The 20965-nt window shown below is 35.3% G+C and overlaps 1 protein-coding gene across 1 annotated transcript in view; it reads right to left on the bottom strand.

Annotated features, from left to right (window-relative positions):
• The window catches only part of Fatp1 (Fatty acid transport protein 1), a 259281-nt gene that overhangs the window by 114554 nt on the left and 123762 nt on the right, over window positions 1–20965 (bottom strand). Inside the window, exon 2 of the mRNA XM_090371137.1 lies at window positions 11629–11779. Within this exon, the coding sequence (XP_090227263.1) occupies window positions 11629–11779 (151 nt within the window). The remainder of the gene's footprint in view (window positions 1–11628; window positions 11780–20965) is intronic.

Below are 20965 nucleotides of genomic sequence, written 5' to 3'. Positions count from 1 at the left end.
CAGCATGTTCGAGAGGCAACTAGAGGGAGTAATACTCTTGATTTGATTATCAGTAGTGATTCTTCATGCATTAAGAATCTGCAGATAAATGAACCACTAGGTGGCAGTGATCACAGTGTGCTGAAGTGGGATTTACTCAAAGAGGTAACTACCGTTAGGGGTAAAGGGAAGGGTTATTGCTTTCGTAAAGGCGACTACGATGGACTGAGACAGTATTTAAATTCTATACAGTGGGACCAACTGATGATGTTACCAACAGCAAATTCAAGATGGGAAGCATTCAAAGAACTTATCTTGGAAGCTACTAGGCTTTACATACCAACTAAGAAATATTGTTCAAGGTTTAGGCCTAAATGGATGTCAGATGAACTAATGAGACATATGGCAGAGAAGAAAAATGCATGGGATACATATAAATTAACACGTGACACAGAAGCCATTGATAGATACAAGTTGATCTGTAACCAAGTCACAAAGGAGGTTAAGCAGGCAAAGGCAGATTACGAGAAACCTTTGGCAAAGGATGCAAAGAAAAACAGCAAAGAGTTCTTTACTTATGTAAACTCTAGAAGGAAGGGGATGAATCAGATTGGTCCACTTGATATCGATGGGTCAATTATTGATGATCCTGATCAGGTAGCTAACAAACTAAATGAATATTTTGCATCAAAATTCACACATGAGGAGTTATTCAGCGAGGGGAATGCCAGAGGTGTATTCAACTCTGGCAGTAAGCTAGAGAATCTTGTAATAACTGAGAGTAAAGTGGAGGAGAAATTGTTGAAGATAAACACAAGAAAGGCACATGGGGTGGATGGGATCTATCCAGTTATATTAAAGGAGGCAGCAAAGGAAGTAAGCAAACCCTTAGCCATAATTATGAGAGCTTCCTTGGACTCAGGGGAGGTACCCATGGACTGGAGATGTGCAAATGTGACCCCAATTCACAAAGGAGGATCAATGGCTGACACAAGTAATTATAGACCTGTGAGTTTAACTTCTGTTCCCGGAAAATTAATGAAGGCACTGGTTAAAGAAGCACTGCAGGATCATCTAGAAAAGACTTCAGTTATAGCTCGGACACAGCATGGTTTTGTTAAGGGGAAGTCTTGCCTGACCAATTTGATTGGATACTATGATGCAGTCACAAAATAACTGGATAATATAACTTTGATATTATATACTTGGATCTTAGAAAGGCTTTTGATACTGTTGCACATGGAAGACTGCTGCACAAATTGGAGCAGTGTGGCATTGGAGGCAAATTGCTGCTATGGATAAAGGGGTGATTGAGGAGAAGAAGACAGAGAGTGGTAATCAATGGACACTGCTCATGGTGGACTAATGTTATTAGTGGAGTCCCTCAGGGTTCAGTATTGGGTCCTTTGTTTTCTGTATTTATAAATGATATTGATGATGGTATATCAAGCTTAATGTCCAAGTTTGCAGACGATACAAAGGTTGGCAGGGTTGTCAAGGACACTACTGACACTATGCTGCTGCAACAGGATCTGGAAAGGTTGAGCAGATTGGCTGAGAGGTGGCAAATGAAGTTTAACACTGACAAATGTAAAGTACTACATATGGGAAACAGCAACCCCAGAGCAGCGTATCAACTCTGTGGTACTACATTGACAGTGGTAGAGAATGAAAGGGACCTGGGGGTGGTTGTGCAGGCAGATATGAAGTTCTCTGAGAAGTGCAGATGGGCTGCAAGAGTAGCTCATGGTTTATTGTCAATGATATATAGGAATTTTTCTAGCAGGGATAAGGAGGTGATTATTCCCCTGTATAAGGCAATGGTCAGGCCACACCTAGAGTACTGTATATAGGCCTGGAGGCCTCATTTCAAGAAGGATGTAGAGCTGCTGGAACGAGTACAGAGAAGGGCAACAAGATTAGTGAATGGAACAAAGGAGTGCTCTTACGAAGAAAGGCTTAAGTTTTGCGAAGTACAGTGTCTGGAGACTAGGCACCAGCGAGGTGATCTGATAGAGGTGTATAAAGCCTTGAATGGTTTGAGCATGCTCAATGCTGATGGGATTCCTCCTCTTGCTCAGAATAATCACCTGAGAGGGCATAAATTCAAATTGAGGAAAGACAGATGTAGGATATATATGTGCGGAAATTTGCCTTTGCCCAGCGGGTGGTTGGTAGGTGGAATAGACTTCCATCTCTTGTCGTGGAAGTTGATAGCCTAAATAAGTTTAAAGCTCAGCTGGACAGGTATTTCGATCGAACAGAGGGGTGAAGTGGAAGTGGTTATTTTTTATTTATTTATTTTACTTTATTTTTTATTGGCTGATGCTGCATAAGTTTGCTTTCTTGCATCAAATGCCTCTACTAATGCTAATGCCAAAAAAGGAATTTAAAAGTTCACTGCATTTTTTTATATTTGGGTACTTTTCTCGGCAAACATTTTTTCCAAAACTCTTTTTCTGATGATCTGGCTTTTAAGAAGATATTGTTTTGAAATGTAATAATTTCATTTTCAAGTAATATTTTCTCCGTGTGAAAAAATCGCATTTAATGTTGACTTAGATATGTTTCATATCTAAGTCAACATTAAATGTATAAGAATTATATTGAACAATGTCTGCAATTGTTTTAAAATTACTGAATCTAGTTTCAAAATCGTCCACAATATTCTCAATTTCAGAAACATATTTTTCTGAAATTCAAAAACAGGATATTTTTGCAAATGATCTTCCATATTTGCAAAATGGGCGAATTGTTTTTCTTTGAGATCCTTAGCCATTGACATTTATATGCAGAAATACTACTAATCATGTCACCCACATTTTTATTTTTTTCTTGTAATTCCCAATTCAGATCACTTAATTTACTGGTAAAATCTGCCAAAAAAGCCAGATCACACAACCACTCCGTATCTTGTAGCTGCTGATAATCATCTCCCCTTTGATCAACCAATTTTTATAATTTCATTCAGCAAATTTCGAAATCTCTGTAGAAATTTACTCCGACTCAGCCACCTCACATCTGTGTGTAATATCAGATCTGGTTCTTTTTTCATCGAGTTGCATTTTAAAGTCTACTTTCAAAATCATGAATTCCATCAGAGGACAATCTCTTCAAAGGAATGTAACACTTTTAGTATTTAATCTTTTGCTGGCTAACACTTGTTGGTGGATGATACAATGGCAACTCAAAAAATCTGGGAATTCATCATCCTTTTGGCACAATGAAATGAATCTGTTAAGATGCCCCGTCATTGCTTTAGCCCCATCTGTTGTTACTGATACGAGCTTAAATAGTGGTAATTTAATTTTTCAATAAAATGTTTGAATGAGTTAAAGATATCAAGACCTCTAGTTCTTTCTTTTAACAAAACCATACCCAGCAATTCTTCTCTAGTGGCAGAATCATCGAAAGCCATACGAATAAAAATGAGCAACTGAGCTGTATCACTGACATCTGTAGATTCATCTAGTTGTAAAGAAAAGGCCACACAATTAGCAATATCAGCATGCAATTGTTCGCTCACATTTTTACTCATTTTTTTCGATGCGTCGCATCACAGTATTTCGAGATAATTGCAAATCTTGAAGGGCACTTTTAATTTCATTTTTGTTCTTAAAATTTTCCAAAAGAGAATCTGTTATTTCTAAAAATGTGTCTTTGATGAATTGACCATCAGAAAATGATTTGCATTTTTTTGCAAGAAATTACTCACTTTAAATGATGCTACAGTTACTGCTTTAGATTGTAAATTAGGTGTCATGAAGAAATTTTGTTGCGTGAATAATCTGGATTTAAGTTCTTCTAATTTATTTTTTCTAAGGTCACTATTCGGCGGAAAATCCGATTGGTATTTACCATGGAGTGCATTCAAGTGCCTTTCTAAATTTCCTTTTTTGGGTATAGCCACAGAAGCATTGCAAATCAAACAGCAACATTTTTCTTTCACCATTACAAAAAAAGTATTCTAGTTCCCACTCTTGATGAAAATGATACGTTTACTGTTTTTCCTAGTATTCATTTTAAATCAAAAGGTGTTAAATCAACATATAAGTATTGTCCAGTTATTAAATCAGCAAAAGCAATGCTTACCAATTAAAACACTAAGTTGCGTGAACCATAAAAATATTCTGTCCTAACAGCTAACATAGGATAATTGATGAAGAGGATTCCCGAATGAGGAAGTTGTTTCCAAAATAATGGGAACAAACACACCACCATTTATTGCTCTGTTTGGTTATATCGTTATAAGAATCATCTTTGTGATATTTCTCTAAAGCTATTTCTGGAGGTCACGACCATAAAACAATAAAAACAATTTGCACTTTTCAGTTTATTGGGTTTTTCTGTTAGTGCAATCTAATTATAAACGGGTAGCAAACTCAATCTTATTGCATTTGCAATATACAGCTGGAATTTTATGTTATTATGTGAAATGTGTTTCTCCTTCAATGAAATCTTCAATCATGCAAAAAAAAAAAAAAAAAAAAAAAATCTGCTCATTCCTATTTTTGAAGCTTCGTAAAAAAAAATAAAATAAATAACACGCAGGTAGCAAAACAAACTGCACCATAAAAATTTTGGTAGTATACCAGACAGTGCAAATCGAGGGATGACTGTATACAGTAATACCCCGAAGTTACGTGATAGGTGGGTCCGACGAAAATCGCTTAAGTCGAATTCGCTTAAGTCGGGGTACAACTTTGCATATAAATACATATAAATTTTGTTTAATTGGGACCAAGGACTAACAAACACTAGTTTAGAAGAAAAATATTTAATAAAATTGCAGTTCGTTATACATATTAATACAAAATATGCATTAAAAAATAAATGAGTTACGTAAAAAGTTATTTCGATGTCGATGGCTTCATAAAATCTAACAAATTCGTATGACGACACAGCGCCTTTTTTTTCACGCAGAATTTCTTCGTAGCAAGCTAATAATTTTTTTATTCCTTGCTTTGTAGCTATAACGCGTTCTTCGTTGGAGTCTATGTTTTCTAAAATTTTTAAGCCCTTTTCAATTGAGCTAAGACCTTCTGTCAAGCTTGCAATTGTCATGTGCTTTTCTGGTGGAACTGGGTCTGAGTGTCGGATACTTCAGGGACGTTTTGGTCACGCATCTCTATGAGCTCATTCATTGTCAGCTCCTGACTATGTGAATCCAACAGCTCATTGACATCATCACCATTGACTTCCAAATCTAATTGCCTGGCAAGATTAACAACTTCTTCTATCACATGAGCGACATGATCAGTTTCTGGTGTTGTTCTCATCTCGTTTTTGAAAAAAAATCGACAAAGTTTCTTCCAGACACCATTCAATGTTTTTTTGTGAATTTCATCCCAAGATTCTTCAATGATTCTTACAGCATCTAAAACATTGAATTGTTTCCAAAAAGTCTTTAACAGATATCTCAGTATTTTGCCTCATAGCTTCATTCAGGCGTACAAATGAATGCCTCGTGTAGTAGGCCTTGAATGTTTTGATGACTTCCTGGTCCATCGGTTGAAGCAAGCTGGTTGTGTTTGGAGGCAAAAAACACAACTTTCACACGTGGGCCAAAATTAATTAGGGTGGCAGGAGGGTGACCGGGTGCATTGTCAATAAGAAGCATCACTTTAAATGGAATCTGTTTAGACTTGCAATAACGTTCGACTTCGGGTATGAAGTGGTGACCAAACCAGTTCTCAAAAATGGAAGCTGTCACCCAAGCTTTATGATTTGACTTCCAAATCATTGGTAAGCTAATTTTAGATATATTTTTTAAAACTCTTGGGTTTTCGGAGCGTTAGATTAAGAGAGGCTTTAACTGCAGTCACCAGCTGCATTCCCGCCAACCAACACTATCAATCGGTCTTTGGAACCTTAAAGCCTGGAAAGTTTTTTTCTTCGTGAAATGATGTAATTTCCGACAAAAGTTGAGCAAGAATTCGAACGTACACATATAAATATGACAGTTGGAATGCAAATTCTTGTGTGCAGCTCATGCGGCAGCAAAGTTGAATTTTGTTCATCTTTCGCTCTCACTCTCCACCGTTGCACCATATAGCGATAGCATATGAAAAACAACCTTGAAGATAGTGGGCGGCAGTGTTGCCAAACGAAAAAAAAATCAAGAACCGCGTAACTCCGAGTTCGTGTAAGTCGGGGTATTACTGTATTTAAAATTAGTCCTGATCGACTGAAATTAAAGCCGTGATCTACTCGTTGGCCACCCCTGGCCTATGTGATATGTATGGGGAGGGCAAGAAAAAAGAATAATCCCAGATTTCTATTGATCCGATTTTATTAAATTGGAAAGGCTCAGCAAGTTGTTCTAAGAGAGCCAAATACAAAAATTTTATGAAAATCCATCCCCAGGTCGACAGAATGGCCAAGTACATATTTTTTTCTGATTTAGAAGGACTTAGTTTTATTGGAGGGAAGGACTGTAATTATCACAGTAATATGCAAATTTTTGTATTTAAGGATAAGTGGACTAGAACCACAGTATATCTGCTGGGAGCTAAAAGTGATGAAGCTACTAATAGGTTGTCAGTTTAAGGGGGATAAAGAGATAATTATCCATGTGGGAGCTAAAGATATTAAGTGCACACATATTGACATCCTGCTAGGTAAGTGTAGAGGCATGCTGAAAAACTGAACAGGTTTATTAGCTTTGAAGTAGTTGGTCTCCAATTCTGCCCAGGTATGATGGAATGATTGTAGGCTGAAAAATTCATGGATTAATGAACACTTCAGAGGTTCTTCAAGACTTTGGGAGGGGAGATTTTTATTGCACCCTGCTCTAGTAGGTAGAGGAATCTATTCTGTAAAGATGGAATAAATTTTAACAAAGATGGTGTAAGGGCATTTGCTGATGCCATTGAGCAGGACCTAAGGATTCAGACAAACTGCCATTCAGGAAGAATAAGGATAAAGAGAAATACACATTTTTGTAATGACAGAGATCAAATTAACACTTATGCACATGAAGTGTTGTTATTTTAGCCACAAAAAGCTAAAAAGTGTCTTATGATATTGGTAAGATGTGGAAATGTTTTTAATGAATGAGAAGCTACAGACAGAACAACAAGCTTAAATAACTATGGGATATGTCTTTGTATTACACAACAGAATGCTTAATACACAAAGTGCAAACCGCATCTACACATAGCAGACATGGTCCAACTGTAGCTTGCAAGCTAGATGCAGCTCTTTGACACATGAAAAAACACAGACAGAAAAAAACTTATACGTTACTGGCAAACTTATAGGAGCATCTGCAAAAATAAATAAAAGAAAATAAGATAATAAAAAAACTTCCAACATCAGCTGTCCATCCCTTGTAATAATTTGTCTAATCTTCCTTAAAGTTATTCAAACTACCCACTTCCACAACACTAGATGGAAGTTTGTTCCAATGATCAACTACCCCTCTGGCTGAGAGCAAATGTGTTCACATCTATTCTGCAACCACCCTCCCTCAATTTACATTTAAGCCCCTTACGTGTGGTGTCTGAACAAGAGTAAAAGGTGCCGGCAACATGTAGCTTACTTAATCTATTCAAAGCATTCGACACCAACACTTCAAATAGATCCCCGTGCAGGTGGCTCATTTCCAGAAACTGAAGTCTTTCTTAGTAAGGTACCCCTTTGCTTGCCACACTAATCTCGCTGCTCCTCTCTGCACCTGTTCTAAGAGATTCACATCCTTCCTGAAATGAGGCTTCCAGAATTGTATGATGTTCTCAAGATGTGACCTAACCATTGCAATACACAGTAGAATAATTACTTCCTTATCATGCTTGCAAAGTTCCTGTATATCACTAACAAAACCCCCTGAGCTGTCCTAGCAGCAGATCTGTGTCGTTCAGAGAACGTCATGTCTAACTGCACAATTACCACTAGGTCTTTTTTTTGTTTGTTCTCTAGCACCTTCAGTGTGGTGGAGAACGAAATCTGGGATTACTGCTATTCATATGCAATACCTTGCATTTGCTAATGTTAAGTTGCAATTGCCACTTCTTGGACTACCTACCTAATTTTTCTAGGTCATGCTGCTGTATCACATCCTAATTACTGTCGTTACTTTAACAGGCAATGAAAAAATTTTTAGAAACTCATGAGTAGCTACCAAATATCTAATGATTTTATTATTAGTATTATTAACAGTGGCAAATGAAACAAGAAAGCTTAAACATCATCAGCCAAAGGGGGGGGGAATATACATATCACACAGAATTTTTCATGTTATCTCTCCTCTTAACAATTTGTTTGGTTCTTCCTTGAATTTATTCATACTACCCATTTGCACAACACTGTGTGGAAGTTTGCTCCAATAATCAATAAATCTATCCTGCAACAACCACCCTTCCTCAATTTGAATTTAAGCCCCCCTCACGTGTCATTGTGTATTCTGAGCAAGAGGAAGGATGCCATCATATCTCCTTGCAGATGCCTAGTCTCCAAATGAAGTCTTTCTTGGCAAGACCACTAATCTTGTTGCTCTTCTCTGAACCCAAGCCAACAGATATACATTATTCCTAAAATGAGGCCTCCAGACCTGTGTGCAGTATTAAGGTGTGGCCTAACCATTAAATTATACAATAGAATAATCATCTCCTTATCCTGCTGGCAAAATTTCTGTATATCATTTACAAAACCCCATGAGCTGTTCTAGCAGCCCATCTGCACTGCTAAGAGAACTTCATGTCTGACTGCACAATTATCCCAATTCTCCACTACCCTGATTTTAATACTAGTTAGCATTTTGAATTAAATTTGTGCACTGCTTAAATTTTATAGAAAAAAGAAATATACAGACAGTGATGTCTTGCCTCAGGATATGGCCAAAAATTCACAGCTAGGAAAGGTTTCTTTACTAAAATTTGTTACCATATATTTTAAACACCACTCAGTTTAAAAAGCTGTCAATGAAGTACATGAAATAAACATTCATGTACAAAAATGGGCAAACTATTTATTTATAATTTTTTTTTCTTTCATTTCATGATGGATTATATGAAAATTTTTCATATGAATATGCAAATATAATAAAAATAAAACTCTAAATTGTGACTTTGAAATGACTATCTAAAAAAGGAAATTCACTTTAAAAGGTATATCTCTCAAATCTTGAAAGATTATTTTGTGCAGCTTTAGGATTTACTAAGCTTGGCTATTCCTGATCAACAGCAATGTCATAAGAGCTGTGAACAAAATTATTCAGTTTAAACTCCTGGATGGGACAAATAAAAGTAACAAAATTAGAATAAGGGAAACTTGGTGTCATTCAGAAATAGGATGAGTTTTGCCATGACATGTACAATGCCTTCAGAAAGAGTAGAAAAAAGGCCTTGAACATTAGGAATCATAAAAAATGTTCTTGCATCCACTAATTAAACATAAATTTCAAAATAAAATAAATATTTAATAAAGTATACAAACCAAGGATATAATGATCAGAACACAATGATAAAGAATATAATGATAAAACAATTAAGAACTGATAAAAAATGACTAAAAGTGGAAAAATACACAAAATAAAGGATTAAAAAAAAAAAAAAAAAAAAAAAACACACACAAAGGGGAGTGCCTCTTAATCAACTCTAAAATGTATGACATGATACCAAATTGTGTAATGAATAACAAATATCATCACATGGACTGAAATATCATAACATGACCTGCAGAATGAAGGCGGGACAGAAAAAATGGGAAAAATATGAAACGGCAGTGGGAAGGAAAGAAAAATAACATACAATTAAATCGGAATCTGGTGACAAGACAAATGTATATCAATAGAATTATACAAAACATGCCAAAATTTATCACACTGCAAAATAGCATATTTCACGGTACTGTGGTTAATAATTCTCTCACAATGTTTTCTCAGAAACTGGCTGATGAAGTCCTTGACTAACTGTTTACAAAGTTCTCTTGTTTAAATCGTTTTTCATTTACCAGATGTCATATGCATTACTGATCACAATTCTGATGCTGATTTCTGGTTGAACCAACTTGCACCATTCCTTAAACTTTATTACCGTTCTTTCTGAAACATCGCAAATTCAACTACTTCTTTAACAGGATGTCCTTAAGGACTGCCAAAGCTATCACCCTTTTTTTTGTCACTCACCGACATCTATCCCGTGCCCAACTGTTTGTGGAAATCCTTGCTTCTTCAGTCACAGATGGTATACCTGTAAACAGAGAAGGCAAGTTAAAATTATACTCTAACTGCAGTGTTGTAAGCAAACAAGAGTACAGGATACACATGTTTAATTTGTTATATGTCATAAATAATGGAGTCACTGGTTAAAGAAGTAATGCAGGACCATCTAGATAGGAGTACAGTTATACTTTAAATCAGAGCATGGGTTCGTTAATGAGAGATCTTGACTGACTAATTTGACTGGATACTATAATGCAGTGACAAAGGAAATTGATGGCATGTACACTTGGATTTCAGGAAAGCTTTTGATACTGTCACAGATAAAAGGCTGCTGTACAAATTGGAAGGGCAAGTTACTACTATGGACAGAAGGATGGTTAAGTGGGAGAGGACAGTGGTTATCAATGGACACTGCTCATAGTGGAGTTCCACAGTGTTCAAGTGCTGGGCCCATTATTGTTTTCTGTATTTATTAATGACAAGGATGAAGGTTTATCAGGTGTAATTCAAGGTTTGCTGCTGCTACAACAAGATCTAGAAAAATTAGGCAGATGGGCTAAGAAATAGCAACTGAAGTTTAACATTGAAAAATGCAAGATACAGCATTTGTCAATATCAAATTTGGGTAGCAGTAATCCCAGAGTAACATACCAACTGTGTGGTGGTACTACACTCAAGGTAGTGGAGAACGAAAAGCACCTGGGGTAATTGTGCAGTCAGATATGAAGTTTTCTGAGCAGTGCAGACAGGCTGCCAGGACAGCTCACAGTTTTGTCGATGAAATACGGCAATTTTACTAGGCAATGTTCAGGCCACATTTTGAGTGCTGCATACAGGTCTGGAGGCCTCACTTCGGGAAGGCTGTAGAGCTACTGAAACGAGTTCAAAAAAGGGAAATGAGATTGGTGAAGGGAATAAAAGGGTGCGCTTACCAAGAAAGGTTTCAGTTCTCCAAATTGCAGCATCTGGAGACTAGGTGCCTGCAAGGTAATCTGATTGGGCTGTTTAAGGCATTGAGCAAACTCAATGCTGATGAGATTCTTCCTCCTGCTCAGACTATGCACATGAGGAGCATAAATTTAAACTGAGAAAGGATGGTTGCAGAACAGATTGTGTAGAAGTTCACCTTTAGCCAGCAGGCAGTTTATTGCTGGAAGAAGCTTCCATTTGTTGTAGTGGAAGTGGACAGTTTGAATAAATTCAAGGAAGAACTATACAAACTAGCTATGGAAGGGATGGACAGGTGAAACAGGAATTTTTTTTTTTTTTTTTTTGACTGATGCTGTATAAGCTTCTTTCTTGGATCATTTGACACTACTAATGCTAAGTACGATGTGATAAATTTTTGTTTGGTGTCCTCTTATACATATTCAATTTATTCATTTCCTAATACACAAGAAACCATTAAAACCTTGTATGTTGGTAACTGACTTGGCAAAATTAAAATCAATCAGTAAATATAGTTTGTAAACAGTGTGAATATTTACCTCCTTAAATGTCCATTTCTTGTCTTCAAACAGGAAGCAATTTTTATCTGGATGCTTTAACACTAGTTCTTGAAATAATTTCCCTACTGTAGCATTTTTTGAATAACACCTTCTCATAAAAATCCTAGATTTTATAAACCTGCACAATCCCCTAGAGAGAGAAAAATATATATATTACTTACAGATTTATTTATTTGAGGGCAGTAATTCTACATAAAATGCTTATTGTCATCCCTCCCAAAAAAAAAATAAATAAAATAAAAATATTTAAATTAATCAAAAAATAAGTAAAATCTAAAATTTATGGCTAATTTTTGGGATGATCACTACTTGAGACCAGCTGCAGTCTGGTTCTTCTGATAACATCAACATGACACCCGAAATATAAAATTATGCTATCTGGTCTATGACTTGCCCAGGAAACCCACCCCCCCCCATTTTTTCCCATTTTTTAAATTAACAGGTTAATTATTAAGCAAAAGCCTGTTTGAAACAAACAAAATTGGGGAGGGGGGAACACTTCCAGTATTTATAACAAATATCCATGCAGTGATTGCCATATAACTTTATTCCTGTCTAGACTATTCTGCATTAATTCTTTAACTACTGACTACAATATTTTCCCTGGAGCCTAAGTCAAGTCTACTGGTCCATAATTACTCAATTCACCCTTTGTGAATAGAAGAGATATCTGTACACCTCAAATCTATAAGGACCTCCCCCGAATCCATATATGCTCTCATAATAATCTCTAAAGAACTGTACCTCTTTTGATTTTTCTTTTAAGATACTTGATTATATCCCATTAGTCACAGGTGAATTATTTATTTTTAGATTCAACAATTTCTCTTCCACCTTCTCAGATGTCACAAAATCATTTGGCTACTAGCCCCCTAAAAGCTTCACTCATGAATGTAGATTCATGAGTGAAGGTTTTATTCAGATTATCAGCAATAGTTATGCCATTCATATCTAGGGCCAACCTTAGGCTAAATGGACCTAACTGGGCCTGCATGCCTGTTTTTTTTTTTTTTTTTTTTTATTAAAAAGACTTATTTAGCTTTAATTTCTGGACCATTATTTAGTTTGAATAAATTCAAGATTCAAGGAAGAACTAAAACTATTGGAGGAGACAGACAAATGATGTGAGGTTTTTTTTTTTTTTTTTTGTTGATGCTTTATAAGCTTTCTTTCTTGCATCATTTTTCACAACTAATACTAACTTTGGGCACCAAATTCTTCTACATGTTCTACACATATCATTGAATGCGGTGTAGCAAAGATCTTAGAATTTGACAAAATAAAGTAATGTGCACAGAAAAGCAAGTAAGATCAAGCTTTAAGTATAAATTCTACAGTTATAAGCTAAATGCTCATTTGTACAAGGAGTTAAGAGCCATGACTATGTACAGACCTATGTGTGTTTAACAGTAACAGTCTATTGCAAAATAGTTCGTTGTCGTGCACATTTTATGAAAAATGTAATGTGAAACTATACATTTTCAATAACAATAAAGTAAAATATGTCCACACTTCATCTATATCCTTCTAGTGTTAACATAAGCAAAGATGGCTTTGCTTTTTTTTTTTTTTTTTTTTTGCATTCTTAGCCAGAGAATTCTCACAATCTTTCTTAGCATGCCTAACCTCCATAGTGACTTGATTGTGAACTATTTATACTTGCTGTAGATTTCTATATCCGTTGATAACTTATATTCACCCCATGCATTGCTCTTCTCTGATGCTAGCCTTAGTTCATCTGATACCTATTTAGGTATAAGCCTTGAACAGCATGCGCCTCTCTTAGTTGGTATAAAAAGCCCAGTAGCTTGTCACCTTTATGAAAGAAAAATCCCTTCCCTTTAGCTTTCACTGTACTTATATCTTTAAGTAGATCTCACATCAATATACAATGACCACTGCAACCCAGTAGTTTCTTTATCTGGAGACTTCTAATGCACAAAGAATCACTGCTTATAACGAGATGATGAGTATTACTTTCTCTTCTCTAACGTTCTGATGTAGAATACAATCATCCAATAAATCTCAGTCTTGCTACTGTGTGAGTGACCAATGCACAAGTTCCAAGCCAATATCTGGAAAAATAAAAATCCCCACTTATAAAAATTCTTATTATTCATTAAATACAAGGAATCTGCAAGATATTTTTCATTTGATTAGATGCAAGTTATTTCATGCTAGATAGCAATTCAAATAAAGGAACCTTTCTAGAGATCTGCAATAAAAATGCATAAAACCTTTGAGTATGCAACAGCAATTATTTTTTTTCATGGCATTCAATTTCTTCATAGACACTATATATTCACTACACATTTGTCATGAATTTAAGCTGGCAATATTAATTCATTAATTTCTGTTTTCTGACCTATTTCAAAATACTATTGTGCTTAAAATGAAGCAATTCTCAATATGTTCCATGAAACCTTTATGGTTCAGCAAAGGAGTGTGAATAATTTCAAATATCCCACAACTTTAATTTTTATTTCTTTATTTTAATTTGCACACATACAGAAGGTATTTGAAAGATTTCTAGCCTATCATATATTTTATTATTTAAGACTGAAATAAAAACCAGTTAGTTAATGTATGCAGTGAGTTACATTCAGGTGCACTAGATATTTTTCATAAATTAATTGAATTGGTTTTTTTTTTCTGTGATTAACAGAAGTGAAAAGTAAAACAGTTCTCTCCTTATCAATTAATTACTAAGATTATAACTTTATAGAATACAATAAAATTGTACAGTTTTACATTCTCTAAGAGCCATGACTCTGTTACATTAGCTATTCAGTTAAATTGCAAATGTATAATACTGTATATTATTCTTCTCCAATATACTTTTTTTAAGTCTCTTTTCTCTTCATATATTTATCTCTTTACAAGCAACACTACATTCACGAGTCTTACGTTACAAATACATGTGAAGCATGCATGGACAGTCTAATACTAACAATACCACATCAAAACTACATTTAATCTATGAATTTATTTTATTCATACAAACTGCAATAATAATTGCTAGATTTCTATTTGTTTGATTTTAATGAAATCTAGAATGGAAAAAACATTTTTAAAAGGCTCAAATATAAAATTTCATTGAAATTCATTCACTGGGAGTTGAGTAGTTTGTTACATGCATCAATATTTTGAAATACTATTATTAAAATAAATGACCATGGATTTGTTGTTGAAAAAAGAACTTTAAAACAAGAAGCAAGTACTGCAACTGTGGTCAATGAAAAGGAACACAATACTGTCACACTTCGAAGTGAGGATGAACAACCGCAGCCTTTTGTTTCCCAAAAATCCGAAGTGAAAAAAACAGAAACCAACTAATAAAAGACTAAAACAAAAGTATGATGCTAGTTATTTGAATTTCGGCTTTACATTTGTTGGAAATAAAGATGCTCCTGATGCACAGTGCGTTGTATGTAATAAAATACTACAAACAGTTCTTTGGCTCCCGCTAAACTTGTGTTTCGTAAGTGTTCTGTAAATATATAAGTGTTCCATCAATATATTGTGAGATAAAAAGTGTTCCACAACTAAAAATGTTTGGGAAACACTGATTTAGACAATCATGACTGTGTCATGGTAGGCCAGAACATGGATCCTGTTCATGACTTGATTATTAAAGTTTGTTGGACTGTATTATAATACAATGAAGACATATGAATTGCACATTCATCATACTGTCTATAAAGAATTTTGGTACACAAAAATCAGTACCAAAATATTTGAACAAAATCAAGAAGATGAAGAGGATGAACTGTGCAAATCCAGTTCCTTCTCTATTTTTCTGAAATTTACCCATTCTAACAAATAAGTTTGTTAGAAAACTGGTGTTCATGGATGAAATTTGAATTCATTACTATGATCTTGTGATCAAACAATATACAGAGTGGTATCAGTTTTCTAGGACAAAAAAGGGCAACATTCATTACCTCCAGAAGGGCAAATCCATTGCAAATGAATATTATTCTTCTACTGAAGCAATTAAAAAGGCAAACCATCATGGGGAAACTCCTGAAGGATTTAATATATAACATTCTGTCACAAGACTTTTGTATAACCATAGAAACAATTAATGATTTACACTCACTCCAGTTCTCCGAATATGACCTTCCAGGTTCTTGCAATAAAAAAAAAAAAAAAAAAAAAAAATTGAAAGGGCAGGTGACAATTTGGAAAAATAACTTGCTCCTTCAGTCAATTCTAGACTGGACATTATTCATGTGGTCTAGGAGTGGTAGGCCCACTGCCTTGGTAAAGACGAAAGACAGTGAATTTCTTACATCAAGGGTGTAGCCCACAGCGGTAAATGTTGAATTAAAATTTATTCATTTCCTGATTGCTTCATTTCTTCTATGGTAGGCTGTTAAATTCTTGAATACCAATTGTATACTACTGTTTATTTACTACTTTTTTATTTTCCTGATTTCGACTTTCTACTTAGAATTCAAGTAAGCAGAATTAAAAGATGAGTTATCTTTATAAAGAAGTTTTTCATTGGTGACTTTACTACTGTTTTTAAAGCTATTGTATTCTGTAGAAAAGTTGTTTGCAAAAGGTTTCCCCAATAAAAAAGTAATAATAATAATCAATAAAATTCTGTTTATACTCTGGGATGACCACATAAGGTCATAGGAGTTCATAAGAGAGAGAGAATATAAGATCGTTACTATATTTAGTAGTCATGCAGGCTTCAACCACTCAAAGCCTAAAATAAATAAAAACTGAGTTCATGCATTAATGTCACCGTTACTAGTTTCATCTTCCCGGGCGCCTCCGTAGCCAGGTGGGAAGGAGCAGCAGTGCGTAGCACACGCTTCTTGATTAGACCGGGGTTCGAGCCCGTCACCACCAAATACGGAGGATGCGGAAAGGTTAAGGAATGACCACCGCATATCCTGGAGCAATATGGCCTTAGTTGCTAATGCTCCTAAAAACCAAAACAACAACAACAACAACATCATCTTCCCAATTAGTACTACTTCAATAGCTGTGCAAATAGATAGAAAAGAACAAAAAAAGTTCCGATTGCTAACTGGGAAATGCTATAAGTGTTTCTATACTAAACTTCAGCTTACCAATGCCATCTTATCTTTCATCTTTATCTACTTTTCCACAAAAAGGAAATTTGCTTAGAAAGTTATCCTCTTCTCAAACAAATCAAAGATCATCATAATCTCTCTTGTCAAGGTAGAACTAACCTTTAGTGTAAGGAAATGGGGGGGGGGGATTAAGCAGCATGTGTTCAAGACATGACACACTTAATTCATTAAGTACACATATGTGGAAGGCATAGAGACTGGAGTTTTGGAAAAGGGGCAAAGCAACTTTGTAAAGTACTGTTTGTTTGTTATTTGGTTTTTAGGAGCATTAGCAACTAAGGCCATATTGCTCTGGGAATATGCAGTGGTCATTCCCTGACCTTTCCGCATCCTTTGTATTTGGTGGTGACAGGCTCGAACCCCGTCTAATCAAGAAGCGTGTGCTACGCACTGCTGCTCCTTCCCACCTGGCTACGGAGGTGCCTTGTAAAGTACTGGATTCTAGACTGATTTGCATACATGTGAAGGGGAGAAGAGAAAAAAAAAAGGAAAAATGGCCCTGATCAAAAAAGACCTTTGCAAAAAATCTAATCACTTTTTGCAAAATACTAAAAAGGTGGGGTGACACCTTTATGCATTTAATTTTTGACCTATAATGATTAGCACCCCCTCCCTCATTTCTTACACACAGAAGAGTAGGTTTAATTATATCAAGAAAGAGAGGGAAAAAGCCTACCAATAGCATCCAAGAGAAAGCAGAATGGAAAGAATTGCAGTTATGATTCACCGAAACAGGTTACAATAACCATAAAATGGCTATAAATGTTCTGGCTCATTTCCAAAAATGTCCATCAGCACAGTAAAAGGACTTAGGATTCATGGAACTTTTTACACTATTTGAATTCTGTTCAAAAATCACTTTATCTAAGAAGAAAATGACACTTTATCTAAGTGTGGATAAAACTATCACTCAAGTATATACTACTGGGTTGTTTTTTCCCTTTGTTCCTCTCCTTTTCTTTTTCACTGAATTATTTTTTTAATTGTGCATATTTTCCTAATTCTTCAAATCTCAGAAACTGAAGTCTTTCGGTTATTTCAAATATCCAAAAGACTTCAAGGTACATATTTAGAATTTGTTGCCAATTTTGGATCTGCACTATTTTATCTGCAAGCACGAAGGAAGCCTCAATGTTGAGGCTTCCTTCGTTTTTGTTGTTAAAAAGTACTTTCACAACAAAAACCTCGTTTTTGTTGTGAAAGTACTTATAAAAATGTAAATTCTGTAGTTAAGTACAAATACAAGTCTATACACATTTTTGTTTACTTAATGCACCAACAAAAAAATACAGCCTGGCATTTAGTTGGGCAGTTTGATGAAATGGGCTGGCTCCTTGATCAGCAAAAAGGATGTTATGTGCCTATCCATACATAATTGATAGCAAATGAAGCTAAGCAAATCTCTCAAACAAGAATATGCACAAAAGCAGTGTAAGAAAAACGTAAAGATATGCTAGTAAATCAAAGATGTGCAAATTACAAAGCTTAACATGGAAGTACAGAGATTAGGAGTTTTACAAAGAAATTTCCAACATTCTTGAGAAAACCACACACATTAAGCAGTGTGGTTTTCCTGAAGCTTATTTTCCCTTAGATGGCTATATGAAAAAACAAAATGCTTGTTAGAAGATTTTAAAAATTCCCCATATCACTATTGGCAATACCTTACATTCTAAGGATTTGAAATGTAGTGTGCCCTTTTGGGCACATTAAAACTAGTGTTCACTAAAGTTTACCTCTGTTTTGCAAAACGACTATTCATATTCTTGTGGGTTACTGAATTAAAATCATCGAGATTGGGTTTTGCCTACTTACTGGCATCAGTAATTGGAGGGGAAAGAAGTCATACAGGGGATACTGCATTAAATATTTGAATGAAATAGCAGTTTAACAACTTCATGATGTCTACATAGTGGAGCTTTAAGCTGGCCACATCTGTTGCCAGATTAAAACCATCACCCCAGGGGCTCACATCTGGTGAGTATGGTTTTTGGGTGGTGCAGAGTAATTAATAATAATAACAATAAAACTGGACTATATTATATATATATTGATCAAATACAAAGTATTTAGAACTGGCCTGCACAAAATCCAATAAAGCAGAACCTACATATTTTAAAATCTCCACAAACTTTGCAAACTGTACTTAAGGAAATTTATTATTCAATTTCAGCCCATTATTTGAGAACGACAATTTCATGTATATTATGTTTGAACACTGAGTTTAAAGGGCAGATCTGCATACTGGTTGCAGATGAACAGTCCTACTCTCACCATCTGAGATTGGCTGGCTACAGCTCCAACTGAAGAAACCTTAGGGATTCTTCCCTGTTTTTGAAATGCTTGATTATTGATTCAAGCATTTAAAACATCAAAAAATCAATTATACACAAATTAGTCAGTTATGAAATGCATAATAATCCAAGTAAAGGACTCTATGCAAATTAGTTCATTTCAAAATCGACAGCTGAAAACTGAAGATGGGTGGGGAAAACAACAACATTGGACTCCATCGACGTTAGCAAAAACTACTAAAGATAAGGTGCTGTTCCCACTCTCTCTCAATGCAGAGTAATTAATTGCATTTCATACTGTAAGCTAAAACTTGATTAAAAAATCAAAAAGAAAAGAAGGATATAATGTGTAAATAAACTGATTTATTATATAGTGACAAAAAGTGTTTGTTCAACAAATTGCAACTTTCCCATAACGCATAAAAGATTTAAACCAGCGGTTCCATTCTCTCTCTCTCTCTCTCTCTCTCTCTCTCTCTTTTTTTTTTTTTTTTTTACGAACCTTGACTGGAAATTCAGCTGTTTTGCTTTCAAACCTAATACCGAATGACAGAATGTTTTAATTCATTTCTGTGGTGCTGTTATATTAGTTTCCGTGAAATAACAGAAACAGTCAAAACTCAGTTGTGATTTAGCATTGACCAACAAATGTAAAAAGCTCTTACAAAGTGAACTTGATAACTGCACCAATACAATGAAATCAAAAAAATTAGTTGTGTAAAAATTACTTTAATTTGGACAGTTTTTTTTAACTTGAATTTATTTTGGTTTAATTTCGCTGTTTATTCTGGGCACTTCGATTAAATTAATGGCTTACCATGCTCATGAATAAAACAGTCAAAAAGAATGGTTACAATAGCAACAGTAAAAAACAAACAGCAGAAAGGAAAAAAACAGTGGGAGGAAGATATGATACAGAAGCTGATAGAGCTTAGTATTTACGAAAGCAAATGGAAAAGTGAGGCCCTCGTAGCTAACACATTTGGTAGAATTGCCATTCTCCCCACACAGGGTGGAAAATACTGGAGTCCAAGTCCTGTCAATAATGTGAGGAATTTTTATGGGCCTTTTTCACAACGTGGCTGAGTTAGCAGGTCTCAGGCAAGGGTGGCATTTATTTACACGAGCAATATGGCCCTAGTTGCTGATGCTCCTAAAACCCTATAACAATAACAGCGAAAAGTGAAGGGTGCCCTATATTGTGATTTAAAAATGTGGTATAAAAATTCTATGTAATTTTTGGGATTTATAATATCAGACTTGTTTTCTTCACATGTTGGAAATGCCAATCACATAAACATGTAAGTAAGAGAAGTGCGAGGGGCCATCCATTACTTATGGGTTAAAGGCATGAAACCAATAGAAATCCACAGTGAAATTATGACTGTGAATGGTGAAACAGTAATGTCTGCAAAAATAATCGTAAGTGGTGCCTTTATTTAATGAAGAAACAACTTTATGAAGGACTACTAATTCACTAATTCACAACCTGCGATAAACCTCATTTAGCATGTTCAGATTTCTATCCATTTCCTCACCTTAAGCAACAAATTGCAGATAAGTTGCATTGTTATTTGGTTTTTAGGAGCATTAGCAACTAAGGCCATATTGCTCCGAGGATATGCAGTGGTCATTTCCTGACCTTTCTGCATCCTCCATATTTGGTGGTCATGGGCTTGAACCCTAGTCTAATCAAGAAGCGTATGCTGCTCCTGCCCGCCTGGCTACAGAGGCGCCATACGTTGCATTAACAACTGTGTTAGCAGCCTCATGACTATTCCTATTACAGAAATCCGAATATCTGAAACGTTGGGATGATCGAATGTTTGCGCAGTGTGATTTCTGAACAATATGCATAATTTCTTTTCTGTATTTATTTTATTAACTTTTGAAAACAAAATACTGGAA

This window comes from Mastigoproctus giganteus, chromosome 4 (assembly GCF_048544385.1).
Source record: "Mastigoproctus giganteus isolate SK-2022 chromosome 4, ASM4854438v1, whole genome shotgun sequence".
In the NCBI taxonomy this organism is placed as follows: Eukaryota; Metazoa; Arthropoda; class Arachnida; order Uropygi; family Thelyphonidae; genus Mastigoproctus; species Mastigoproctus giganteus.
Note: the sequence above shows the minus strand (reverse complement) of the source record. Positions and strands in the feature narration are given on the sequence as shown.